Source organism: Micropterus salmoides, unplaced genomic scaffold, assembly GCF_014851395.1.
Source record: "Micropterus salmoides isolate LMB-PRFRI ecotype aquatic unplaced genomic scaffold, ASM1485139v1 Ms_hic_scaffold_15, whole genome shotgun sequence".
Taxonomy (NCBI): Eukaryota; Metazoa; Chordata; class Actinopteri; order Centrarchiformes; family Centrarchidae; genus Micropterus; species Micropterus salmoides.
The window spans coordinates 16,666,178-16,680,584 of NW_024040596.1; the positions used below are offsets into that span (position 1 = coordinate 16,666,178).

Genomic DNA, 14,407 nt, shown 5'->3' on the forward strand with positions numbered 1-14,407 from the left:
GATTTGAATAGTCTAGAATTAGAAAAAAAAATCATCATGCACTTAATATGCAGTAGGCCTATGATGCGATTTTGTGCCATAATGGTTAGTATCAGCCTCAGAAGGTGGTTAAACTCTAACTTGCAAAATAAAAAGCTGAGAAAATTGGTGGCTTTCCAGTTTTAATTACCCTTCACTTGGCTTAACCTATTCAGACAATCAACGTCCTGGCCTAGAATGTAATTTCAGAAATGCAAATATGGCCTCTCCCACAGTGGACGGTATCCCACACAGCTGGGGCGTGGTCTCTGATAGGAGGGGTGGGGGCAAACACTGCACGCTGTTGAGTTTTCAAATGCGCCTGGCAAACAAAAGTAGTTTTCCAAGCAGGAAGCAGGGAAACAACCTTGGAGCAGTAGACTCGGTAGACTAGTTCTCACTGAGACCAGATCACAGCATTTGTCGGACAGGTTATAAATAAGCAGGCAGTGTTTGAATTCATGAGTGAAGGATATTAAACCGTCTTTAAACCGCATGTGCTGTGAATTAAGGACACACCGGTTCAGGTGTAGTGGTAAAGTTAGTATAGCTACCATTGAGAACCCAGTGTTTGGAGTTGGAGTATTCATTGATTAATCAGATTTATTGTGTCAGCGCACAAAGCCTTGTCTGCTTCATCTAGAGCGCCCGCCCATTGGGGTTTCTGCGGAGCGATAGTGGGAGATTGATTATAGTCTCCGGGATTTGCCGTGGAGGAAGCCAGAGCCTGTTTGGACTGCGATTTGTTCTCCCATCAGAGAAGGGGAGGACAATCATAGCAAGGTCTAACCGTCAGTCCTTGCAGATCTCCCAGTAGCCTACACATTAAGTCTCCTGTCTGCGATCAAGTCACGCTGGACTTTTGTCTTTTGCCGGGGAGGCTGCGAGTGTGAATCGCCTCCGCAGTCTCTGATGCGTAGTAAACGGGGAGTGGGTTGGGTCGCCTGGCATTCGCACACGTCGTCAGCGATAAAAGCAGATAGGTGAGGGTGAAAGCGAGGGGAAGCAACACCCGAGGCATTTTTAAGCAGGAGGACGCCGGAGTGGTGAGTCTGTCGGACACTGGCAAACCGCCGGACTCACCGGCTGTGGATTTGACTCTCAAGACAAGCCCCGGTTGCCTTTATCGCCCGGGATTCGTAGACCTCCTTTCGGATTCAGGACCAGCGGTTAACCACACTGACATATCCGACCAGACATCACATCTTCGTCTAAAGGATATATTGGAAGTGAATCTGCGGGGCAACGCACAATGGCAACCGGTGCGCTCCTTCTTGCCTTTGCGCTGCTTGGTAAGTCATCTGAAGAACCTTTCAGCCTTCATTTGTGCTTGTTTAGATTAACTGGGTGAATCAAGCATCTGTTGTGTCTCAGTCACGGCACACCTGTATTTGTAACGAGTTAGTTTGGAGTACTAGTACTAGTCATCATGAGTCAGGTTGAAGTAGGCTACATCGATAATCACTGCAATAATGACAGTTGATGACAGATGTATGTGTGTGTGTGTGTATTTGTGTGTGCGCGCGCGCGCGCTGAACTAGGTTAATGTGATATTTGGACTTTAGTCGCAGATTAACCCTTTACAATCTGACCTGTGTTTAAGGGATAAACATAACAAACAACCTGCTGTCTGTAATTACCCATCACACACATGTATAAAACATATTATATAGGTACACACACAGACGCACCTGGATCACACATCACCAGCAGGTGCCCATGACCCCAGGGTTTGAAGTCATCTAGTGGGTGGGAAGACACCCAGTACCAGCTTACTTTTATAAAGAGTCATACCTCATAACCCACTGTGTGTTTAGTTCTCACACATTTGACACTTACCTTCAGTTTATTGGATTTCACAGACAAATGCGAGTTCAACATGTTCACGTGTATAACAGTCCATCTGACACATACAAACATTCATAGGGGCATGATTGCTTATATATATGTGTGTGTGTGTGTGTGTGTGTGTGTGTGTGTGTGTGTGTGTGTGTGTGTGTGTGTATATATACACACACACACACACAACATCCTGCCTGTGAACTGTCCCAAACAAACACCAGATGGCTTTTCTGTTCCTGGATGGGGAGGCCTGTCAGCGCTGCCGGGCGACAGAGGAAGGGGGGGCGGGAGTGGGAGTGGAGTGGAAGTCGGCCTGCTGGAGGCCCCCACTTGGCCAAGAGGATTACCAGGCTGTGCCTTGCTTCACGTCCCCTTTCACCACATCAAAAGTCACTTTCACTGGGATGCGGGCTGTAAATGACTTATTCCAGTGAAAACCTGAGATGTATTGTTCCATGTAGGCCTAGAAGACTGCACACATCTAATACGGTGTAGGCTGGATAAGAGAAGGCTTTCATATTGCATAATAATCATGAATCACATGGTTAAATGGAAAGCAGTTTGAGGTGGTGAAGAGAATTTCAGCTGTTAAGAAAGATTGGGTTTTGTTTTATGTGGTGTGTCTGTGTGGATCACTGGCACAAATCACAACGGGGCCTCTCATATTATGACATGCTGCCAGCATTATTGGTGATATTAGAATGTAATTCTGTGATTATGTTGCAAATAAATCCACCAGAGCTTAAAAATCAGTGGTTCGATTGAAAATTAATTGCCAACAATGTTGATAATCATTTTGAAGTTGTTTTTTGTAAGCAAAATTCTCCAGCTCTATCTTCTTAAATGTTAATATTTTCTGGTTTCATGACAGTAAATGGAATATCTTCGGGGCTGGACGTTTGGTCAGACAAAACAAAACATTTGAAGGTGTCCCATTGGGCACTGGGACCTTGTCATGGGTGTTTTCCACTATTTAATGGCATTTTTTAGATTAAACAATGACTCAGTAGATTTAACAATACTGAAAATAATAGTTTCAGCCCTAAAACCTTCAATCACAATATCCAAAAAAAGAAAACATACCTCTGAGAGGGCAAAATTATGTTTCTCAAAAGCAGGAACCAATCACATTATTTTTATCCACTAGACTAAAAAAGCTTTCAGTTCAAAGTGTTCTACTACTTGAATTAAGCTGCGTGCAACATTGCATGAACCTCAGCCTGTATTTAACACGTACTTCAATATGTACCCACGTGACATCTTCATATACTGTAAAACCATCTTATCTTCCTGCAAAAGGCTGATTTGATTAGCAAGCAGAACTGTTACAGGTTTAAAGTGAGGATACAACTATGTTCCAGTAATGCCATATTGGTACTAGTGTATTAATAACACATCAGAACAGAATGTATGGCAACATATTGCCATATCCATATCCATTGTTAATCCGTCTTCTAGTGTGCATGCACAAGCATCTGTGTTAAATGACATTGGCATGGATCTGTATTTAGTGTGTGATTAGCTGTCATGTGGCGTATGTGTTTCTACTTGCATTTGTTTGTGAAAAAAGAAGTAAAATGAAGGTGGATGACAGCTGTGTGTTAGATGGAGACTCTATCAGCCACTGTTAAACCCAGGAGTACCACTTGCACAATTTTTGGCTGGCAAATCTTATATCGGTGTTGTTTATGCTGCTGAGGTTGCAACCAGGTGTGAGAGAGTGCGCTTGCTTATTTGTGGCACTGGGGTATATGATATAAAGCATATAAAAGGAGTTGCCTGAAGGAATGAATGTTTATTAGCTTTACAAACAGGATGTCTTCCTTCTCCCCCACAGAGTGTGAGAAAGATGTCATGCTTTTGGTGTGGTGTAGCACAGTGTGCTTTTTTGGGGGGGTGTGAGCTTCTTTTTGTGCAAGAGTGTATTTGAAACAGGGAGCCAACCTAAAGTACCCAAGACGTCCCGGTTTATATAACTAAATTGAAATGTAATATGTGCGAGGCTGGCTGGTTTAACTGTGAAATGCCTGAGTGGTTTCCATTTACTGGGCTGACAGGAGAGCAGTCTGCACTCACCCAGGTTCAGATGAGCTGCCACTAGTCCTGTTTCAGCTGGTCTCAGAGCAGCTTCACACTGTACAGAGGAAACTCTTAAAGCTTATGTCTGACAAGATGCACATTCTGCCTCCTGCAGTTATTCACACATTTGTCATTATGTGATGTTTTATATATATATATCTTGATTTGCTCTGCCAACTCAGGAGGACAGGCGCTGTTCTCACCCTGTTCACACACTATCTGAATATGTTATGAATGAATTTGCACAATCCTATGTCAGATGGTTGGTTGTCGGGATAGAAAAAAATGTGATGCATGTTTCTTACCAGTTAAAAGTGGGATGTGGCCATTTTTTCAAAAGAAACAAAACCAAAATGTCTACTTTACACAGAATCAGACTAACCGCTGCATCTTCATAACATAATATTCAGCACAAGTCAGACACTTAAAGGACTATACCATTTATTTTTGCACGTTTTAGCTCATTTGCTGCAAACCATAAATACTATACTATCACTGCCTAAAATGTTCTAAACCCTGCTGTATATAATTTTTTTTTCCCTTTTTCCTGCATTAATTTTCTGTTATTTATTGTTATTGCGAGGTAAGTCAGTGCAGACTACAATCCCACATCAGTCTGTAATTAAACTGCATTACCTACAATACCGAAACTTCAATGAAACTGGAATTAAAAAATACACTGCAGACTTGATGCTCACCATATTTTAAGACTCACTACAGAATTAGACAAAAACCTGTACAGTAAGAAAAATACTTTAAAAAAGTTGAAACACTATGCTTTGGAAAAAGTTGAGCGGTAATATCTTTTACATCCTTTAGTCAGGGAAGTAAAACTTGCAAAAACAGTGGTATGATCCTTCAAGAGCATCTTATTTCGCTTTCATCCTCCTCCATTTCTTTTCTGCCTCCCTGTGTGCGGTAGATGTTTTCTTGGTTCCTTATAGCCAGGTTTATCTCTTAGTGAGCTTTTTGATGCTATTTTTGATCAGTAATTTCAAGTCAGATGTGAGATGCTGAAACAATAGCCTGTTATTCTGGCTTATAGTGCTATTGATTGAAAAGAGGAAAGTAGTTGCTCTAACGCTATCAAACTTTACGCTTATCAGCCAACAGAGTATAAAGCTGGCCGTCCATAATTGGCCCAATCAAACAACATAAAGGTACTTTAGAGTTAATTTCCATTTTAGGCATAAGCCTATTTTTTCAGACTTTTGTAGAGTGAAAGAGGGGTTTTGATTGTCCAAGTGGTGCTGTGTCACAAAGGCTTAAAAGTGGTGAGAGATTCATCTAATTTTCCATTTGAGACATTTGTTAATGTTAAACTATTTTTTACGGTAAGTTTATAATTAACAGTGAAAGAAATTAAAAATCTGCTGTGTGAACTTTACTTATTGCCATGTAGTTTTTCAATATTATGATGTTAGTTTGAGGGAAAGTTATGATACTACTTTGTTTGCGTAAAGACAAAGGGACAAAGAGACTATTTAAACTACTTACGATTTTGAAGAGGAAAACCGATGCACAAAACTGTTTTCACTGACTTCTTAACTCTTTATGGTCATGGGAATGTTGAGGTCAACTCTAAGGCATTCTAAACTTTGTCAGGATTCAAAGTTTGCAGTGATACTCCCTGTTGCCCACTCCACCCTCTCCTCTGTCCCAAATAAGAATGACAGCTGGATGCTCCCGCCCCAAAATGACAGGGATTTTGGTTTGTGTGTGTGGTCAAGCCAAGTGTCTCCTTGCTGTGTCTCTTGAGTCAGCTGTTATCACACTGGGAATGCTTTCCATGTGTAAGCCTCAGCTGACATTAGAGAGAGTGCTGTCTAGACAGTGAGGCAAAATGCAATAACTCACCGTCTGTATAGCTGATGCAGAACTATGTGTATATATCTATAAATGCTATGGAAAAGTTTGGTCTATGTGCATGTGATTGTCATTATTTTTGCCGGTTCCTGCCACCAGAAACTGAGGACCTACTTCTCTCTGTTGGGGGAAGTACGGGCTCGTGCAGCTGTCTGATTGTGATGCTGTTTGCTCTCCTTGTTATTTTCTGTGCCTGCTACATTCAGTAGTTGCACGCACGCTTGTTTGCATCATAAGCACTAGACCCACGTCTTTGTGTATACCCACGACAAGATGTCTTTTGTGCTATTGTTTTTTTCATATCATAACATCGTTGACTCAACTGACAAAAAAACAAACAATACAAAAGCAGAAACATGACTGTCAGCGTGGATATCATTCACCAGCTTATGCGCAAGGTAGCAGTAAATATTCATTAAAGTTGAGATGTCTCATTAGTGATGGATCAATAGAATCTGGATGGGGGGCATGGACTTGTTTCTGTGCTTGTGGACTTTGCTGCAGGGAGGGAATCTAACGGCAAGTCAAATACTGGTTAGTATCTACTACCTATAGGGCAAGTAATTGCATTGTAATACAGACTTCACAGTCTGAAACAGAAACTCGCACCCAACTACCACTGCTGTTTTACAGCAACCCTACTGTTCTTTGTTGTCAGGTTTCCACCCATCTCCATCCTCTCAAAGGTGAAAGGAATAAAGCAACTATTCCTCCAATGGCGCTTTCATAAGAGACAAAGGAACATTTGAGATTAAACGTTATTGGTAGTAGAGCAAAAAAAAAAAAAATTGTTAATCAAAGCTAGTATTCTCATGCGGTGCCTGTTTTATTTTTTTTAATGATGACCCAGATCCGAGCGGTAGTCTCTCTCCAGTTCAAAAGGGGAGATGAGTGACTGTGTGAAGTCAAGCAAAGTTCTTGAGGGAGACTTCCTGCCTGCCACAGTGAATCAGGAAAGTGGCTGGAGCCGGAGCTGGAACAGAGGCAGCGTCTGCTTTGTGTCTGATTTTGACTCTGCAGCAGCACCTCTGGTTAACTGTCAGGACTCTCCCACATCACAACTCCCTGCCAGGATTGCCTGGCTGTGCCTGGCACATCTCGTCACGCCCAAGATCATATCTCGTGTTTTGTGATAACAATCCCAACAATAGCCCTTTAGCCATTCGGTTTGTAAACTGTTTAAGTGTTATTTTGGTCCGATTTGCATGTATCTCTGCCTCTCCTCACTCAAACACTACTCTAGCTGCCTCCTCCTCCTCCAGTGAATGGCCCCTGACCTCCCTCCCCCACTCTTTTCTGAACAATACTATGCCCAGCCCACCTCCTCTTCAAAGAGCACTAATTAGAAACTGCCCCCAAGTGTGATCCAAACCAGATATTTTCATCTTCCTCGCAGTGTCAGAGGAAGAATCTGTGTTTAACAGCCACATCTACCTTGGACTGTTTACGAGCACCTTCTCTACTCATAAAAGACCAACCCAGCCCTCTTCCCCTTGGGATTTGGTCTGCTCCCCCTCCCCACCGCTGTTCTGTGTAGGGAGTGATGGTGACTGGCCGGTGAGAGGATTCCACTTTACTCCTCCACACACACAAGCACCAACAGCGCTCTGAGCTGCTGTCCTCCAGTACAGCCACACTCTACTGCTCCCTGCTTGATCCTCCACCCAAGCAGATCCCACGCTGGTGGGAGACACACCAGGCGGCGTAACTATGACGACCGCTCCCCACCTGTACACCAAGGATCCACATTCAGTGGCACACGCTCAGCTCGGTGTAGACGTTCAAATGTGTGTGCTCACATGAATAACATGCATGTCTACATGCATGTTCGATCCCCCATCAGCACCCTCTTATGCAACGACAAAGAGCGCTTCACTCAGTTTGCCATTATGTTCTGTTAATGTGCTTCTTCTCTGCTTTACACCTAAAACCAAAGAGATGTGTGTGTGTTTGTGTCTAATTGCTGATGCATAAATGCATGAATTTACAAGCGCATGTCTTTTTCTGCCTGAAAGGCAAAATGACTGACAATGGCAGAAAAAGTCTGTTTGAAGTAGACTAATTAATAGTTAATTAGTTTCCTTTCCAATCTGCAGCTTAATGCACAAACGTGGGAACTGATAGCAAGCTGCCAGTCATACAAAAACTAACCACTGTACATAAAGTAGATACAGCTGTCAGGCTTAATTGCGCACAAGCACAAGATGGATAATGACCGACGATAGCTGAGCGTTTTACAGCCTCACATTCTTTTACAACAATTATAAACATTCAGTCGACTCCGCTGTAACAGTTGCTCATGACAGGACATTATGAGATGAGCTTTTGTTGTTGTTGCATAGTCTGTGTGAAAGTTTTGTTGGGGGTAGATGTGAGACCACAGTGCTTTGTCATTCAGAAAGGGTGGGGTGGGTGTGTGTGTGTGTGTGTGTGTGTGTGTTTGATGGAGGGTTGAGGTTGGTTAGGACTGGGGGTTGGAGAGATGAGGTTAGTGGGGTAGCAGATGTCCTTACAGAGTTAATGGGTTTGGCGAAGGGAGTAGATTGAGGCACTTAACGTACTGGTGTGTGTTCATGGGCTGGTATGAATTAACCAGTTTGACAACTAATGTGTGTTTGTGTTTGTGCTTGTGTGCATGGGCTGATATGAATGAACCAGTTTGACAACTTTCCTCTGCCCCCTATATCTTGACCCTTGTGTCTCCCACACTGTTATAAACAGAAATAAATAGTAGATGGGATGATGAAAAAAATTTGAAACAATTGATGAAAAGATGATTGGCACTTTTAACTACTAACCTAAACACTTCCATGTGGCGAACAGACAGTCCTGCCACATCTCCTTTTTATCACATACAGACTAACTGTAACCATCTGTCACACTGTTAATGCTTACCAAGCTCTCAATGACCCACAGCACTGTAGATTTGACAAGACTGCATCTACTCGAAATGATATGAAAACTATAACACTGAATCTTCTATATGATTATTTTGATATGTACGTTGGTGAGAAGACTGTACTGGACTGTAGGTTTGAAAATGTCTCCTTTGTCAAGTGCCTTCAATTCAGTGCTCATATTCAGTGATCTATGTGGAAGAATTAAAAGCAATTTGACAGGGGCATTCTAGAGGAAAATGATGGAGAGTATGCTTACTTCCTGTATACATAACTTGATTTTCTTTATGTGCTCACAGTGTAATTTATGTATAATATAGTATGGCATAATAGTCCAGCTTTATTTTGATTTGTGCATCTTGTTTGTTTGTGTGTGTGTGTGTGTGTGTGTGTGTGTGTAACCTTGAAAAACCTGGCATTGTTTAGCCTTATGACTGTAGGTGTTATACATGCCAATGAGTTGATCTCAAACACTAAATTTTTTTACTGTGGCCTTTTGGACAGAGGCAAAAGAGTCATCCAGCTGCAGTTTCTCACTGTCTTTCTCGCAGTCTTTGAATGATTTATTCATAATAGAAATAGGGAATTGTCTTCAAATATACACACACATTTTTAGGCTTTAATTATATTTATACATCAAGATGTCACTGTAGCGGTGCCATATGTGACTATGGTGTAGTAACTGAGTTATAACATTGCACAGACTCCCCCCGTTGACTATTGCTGCACTGTTGCAAAGCTACAGTAAGGAAAAAGTAGCAGAATCTTATAATTATTCTCTAATAAAATTTTAAATAATCATGTTTGCATTCCCTCACCTTCGCGTTGAGGGACAGAGAGCTAAAGCAACATACAGTATAGCATTTGATAAGCAGTAGCTTTACTGGATGAGAAGGAATGAGTTTTGTGTGGCATCACTGATGAGAATTTTGATTGAAATTATTTGATGAATGTGTTATTTAGAGGTTTGAGAGGAATCTCTCCCTGCTGGTTATCGTTTTCAAATGATCGCTCAGAATGAAACAAAAACTCGAAAGCTATTTTCTATCGTGGTCAAACAGGAAAGTGAAGCAGCTGAGGGTCTAGGAGGGAGGATGAAGAGGCAGCTGTTCAACAGAGAAGGATAGATTATGATGTGCTCCATGTTGACACTATAGACAATTACTACCAGCACCGGAAACGGATAGAAGAAAATATGAATCATCCCACATAGAAAAATCACTTTTCTGCCCACACAGCCCGTACATTAGGTTACATTACATTTACAGTGTAATGGCTACAGACACCTACAGTGTACAGTAACACATTGACACAGTATGAATTAGCCTTAAGACACACCATTTCTTCTATCCTGGTCTCACCAGCTGTTGTGAGCCACAGCGCAGGTGGGGTCATGACTGTTGTAGCCCAGGGGGCCCATAAATCATGACTAGTTGGCATATAGAGAGAGCAGGGCAGCCTGACCCAGGTGTGACTCAAAGCAGGAGTCCCAGTTAAGAGCTGTAGACTTGGATTCAAGTTGCATAAATCTGAGATTTGACATGGACGCAACTCCTGTGACTTGACTGACTTAGACTCCTTAGAGACTTCAATTGAGATTAGACTGGAAAGCAAAAACACTCATGTTTTACAACATTGTAAAGTCATTGCCTGTATAGTGAATATAAGACTAGTATATAAAAGTTTCCTGCTTTCCAGGACTGTGAAAAGTTTGATGGGGAAACCTTCGCAATACTGCTGGTTACAGTGTGGCTGATTCAGTGAATTTGTCCTTCCATGTAACTGTCCTCATCTTGTAATCCTTGTGTATGTACCACTGGCATCACCTGCCTCTCTCTAGTTGAGCCATGCAAAGATGAAATAGTGATGTACAGTAAATCCACTTCATCTTCCCACTCTCTGAAAGCCCCTGTACTCTGTGGATCTTGCTCTGATTAGAGTTCCATGGAGGTAATGGGTTGTTGTAACTGTTGTCAGCTGTTAGGGCGGCCTGCTGGCCTGTCTAACTGCCCGTCTAATGGAAGTTAGAACACTTAGTCTCCCTTTCTGGCTGGATTTCTCCATGTCAGACACTCACACACACACAGTGTCACACCTGTCTCCCAGCTGACAGGCTTCCAGCAGATAGAATGTTTTTCCGTTGAATACTGAAAATCATTTAGCTTTGTCAGTACAGAAGAAATATGCAGTCTCCCTAATCTTTCTTTAAAACAACCCAGTTAATAAATCAAACAGTGGAAATGGGATTTGTTGAAGGTTTTGAAGCTGGCAAAAAGGGTCACGTTGTTAATGACAGTCCTGCTACACTGATTTCTATATTCCAACGCAGATGATGGTTATCACAGCGGGAAGGCAAGGAGTGGAAAAAGAGCGAGAGAATGAGGCCTGAATTTTAATGCTGCATAGAGCCCATCAACCTGAGAGTCTGAGAAAGCTATGGGGAGGAAAGAGTTTCGATTCTCATCACTCCATTGGTTTATTTTAGTATGACTTGCTTGCCTGGTGCCATGTACAATGAGTGAGCAGCCAAATATTCACATTCTTGCTCAAGGACAGTGTGAGTTCACTAGCATCAGCCGAGGCACCAGAGGCAAATAGAGTAGCCAAAAACTGTTCTCAAGGTACTGTTCCTTTGCAAAAATTGGCTACTCCAATGAGCATGACCAGTTAAATGCACACTGCTCATACACTGTTAGTATGAATATTTACATAATGGTGCAGGAGTTGCATGATATACTGTGTGAAAGCCTGACAAAGCATCTGTATTGAATTCCCTGGGATGAGAACGGGCTGGCTGCATGGTGCACAAATTTTTCATCTGTAAATATTAGCTGCTAGCACTATTTAAAAGCCATACTACCATGCTGTAGCTTCAGCCATCATTCTGCTCTGAAAAGAATCATGTGGATGCGTGATTGCAGCAGGATAAAAAAGCACCAACAGACTTGTGACCAGCTGACCACCTACCTCTAACAGATCATAAATGCAAGAAATAATAAATAAATAAGTAGCAAAGTAGCCCAATGAATGTACATCCAAATGTAATGGAGTAAAAATAATGATTTTTGTCTACAAATTTACTCAAGTAAAAGCAAGTATGATGAAATAAAACTAGTCTGACAATTTACTCAAAAAAGTTACTTGACTACATGTAACGGAGTAAATGTAACTCTCTGTACCCACCTCTGTGAGATACAAATTCACTTTTCCAAATTTAGAAGTTGAAAGAAAAAACTATTATCATCTTGCGAGGCTGCATTATAATGAAGCACATACAGGTTTATTTTGTTGTACGATTTCAGGAAACAGGCGCAATTCTCATTGTACCATTCCCGTATCCACTCTAAATGTTACGTTTCCCTTGCATGAAAATGTCTCTTCTTTCTACTGCTTTCATCTTTCTCACTCCAGTTTTCCCTCATCTTGGAATCTCTGTCTTCCTCACATTCGTGCTCTCTCTGGTAATGATGTTAACAGGGTCAAATGCTTTCGGGAGCCTAGAGGGAGAACGACGTGGAGTGATTTTGGAGAATGGTTAACCAGCGCTGAGAAGTATGTAGAGGAAAATACTCTTATGTTTTTCATCTTTCTCCAACTTTTTTTTCTCTTTGTCACACATGTATGTGCAAGACATACGTCAGTGGTACGCTTTCATGTTCACTTAGTTCTGTGCAGTTTTGCGGTGTTCAGCACGCTGGAGGGAGAGTTTCTCGTTTTCTCTATAACTTCCTCTCTCTACTTCTTCTTCTCCCTCTCCTTTTTCCTTTCCTTTCATAAACCTTTAATAATTGCTACCTCGCTGTCTGAAAATCTTCACAAGACTTCAGATCTGCAGGATGAGCCTGAACCTTCCGTGGGGAGATGGGACATTAACTAGGTCCTTTTTTAGCTGCAACCAGCCAGTAGCTTACTCTATTGTTGGTCAGTCAGACACAAATCCCCCCACCCTTTGGAAAACACAGTTTTCACCCTAGGAGGCTGAAACTTGACATGGAGGTAAAGAGTGTATGTGTGAAGGTGTTTGTTTGTGGGAATGCCACTTTGCTGAAAGGGGTATGGCAATGGGAGTGGCCTATAATTGCAAAAAGGTGCACAAAGCTGTGCCCACCCTATAGGAACCGCAACTTTCTGTTTTTGATGATGAAATTTACCATGGATGTCAAGTTGTTTTACTGTGTGTGTGTGAATGCATGAACACATGGATGCATGTGTGTTTGTGGTTGCAGAAATTGCAAATTCACGCTTGTTTATGTCTAGCAAACATGTTCATAATTAATTCATATTTCAGTGGCTGGAGTAACTTCAGTTCCCCCACTCTTCACCTTTCCCCAAAGGTTTTTGCAGAAAGCTTTGACGGTAAGGACTTGCTGTTCAAGCACACCATCAGGCAATACATTTAACATTTGGTTTTGATCTGAGACCAATTAATATCAGGGACAAAATCAACACTATTCATATAGTTACTGATATGTTTTATTAAAGCCTCTAAAATCTTAACATCTTCTCTATATTGTTAAATATTCATGACTAGATAAGGAAACACCTAAAGTTAAAGTTCAGAGAAAAACCTTAGTATTAATTCACACACCATCACATTTAACACCCCAAAAACCCAGAAAATCTGCTTCACCAGGATAGTGTGGGTGTGGTTTATTCAGATTTTATTGACAGGCCTGGCAACATCAGTAAACAACCCCACAACTGCCGCTAGATTCTGATTAAAATGTTAGTAAATCCTCATTGGTGCATGGAAATATGTGACATCACCTTTTTCTAAATGAGCGCTGCACACTTCAAACCAGTGAGATGAACACAGAGAAAAACACTAATCTCTCATGGGAAATAACCCAAACTGCTCTGACTGTAGCAGAACATTTTCTGTTTTATCTAGGACCTCATTGCTTATGTTAAAAAAATAGTTTTCACGGCCTTAAAAAATGACTCATCTACTATCCCATAAGGCAGAGCAGTATGTCATGATTTATGAGGTTATAGCATCATTAATTGGCCATTTCTGTATATGTTCATTCCCAGCAAATTAGCCCAACATCAAGCATTTCTGTTTACTCTTCCTTTGTAATCACTTAATCACATGCTTGTAATATAACTCCACATGATGCTCCGCTTTCATTCAGTGTGTGTGTGTAACACGGTGACCCATGCATGCATGCTCACGACAGCAGCAGAAAAGCAGAGAGTGCATGCGCTAAGAAGTGTGTACTTGATATAATGTCACGCTCTTGTTGGAAGATGAAAACGAAACATTGTTTTCAAAGACAGTTTCTCTACTCTAAATAAAAGTGGGTAAAATACAGAGGAGAGAGACTGTTACAGAGAGATCCTTTTTTCAATACTCTGAGACTTAGTTTTTGTAGTACCGATACTTGAGTTGTTTATACTTGAGGTAAGGTATCTGCTCACAGTTTGTGTGTGTGTGTGTGTGTGTGTGAGAAAAAAGTGAGAAAATCTCCACATTAGCACATCTCCACACTGCTGTGAATATCCTCTATATAATTTACACCCTGCAGTGTTTTTATTATACACCTTTCTAGGTGTATAATTATCTTGTGTCATAGAAGAGTGATGATGTGAGTAGTAGGCATGAATGCTAGTGGCCTTGCTGCTGTTTCCACTGAGAATAAGACACTGGCCACAAATGATTGGATTAGTGTTTAACCCCCCTTCCACTTAGCATAATCCTCTTT

At 41.5% G+C, this 14,407-nt stretch overlaps 1 protein-coding gene across 1 annotated transcript in view; it reads left to right on the forward strand.

The window, feature by feature from the left end:
* Positions 1-342: 342 nt before the first annotated feature.
* igsf3 (immunoglobulin superfamily, member 3) overlaps positions 343-14,407 on the forward strand; it is a 67,480-nt gene continuing 53,415 nt past the window's right edge. The window contains exon 1 of the mRNA XM_038720647.1: positions 343-1,310. Within this exon, the coding sequence (XP_038576575.1) occupies positions 1,271-1,310 (40 nt within the window). The 5' untranslated portion in view covers positions 343-1,270. The remainder of the gene's footprint in view (positions 1,311-14,407) is intronic.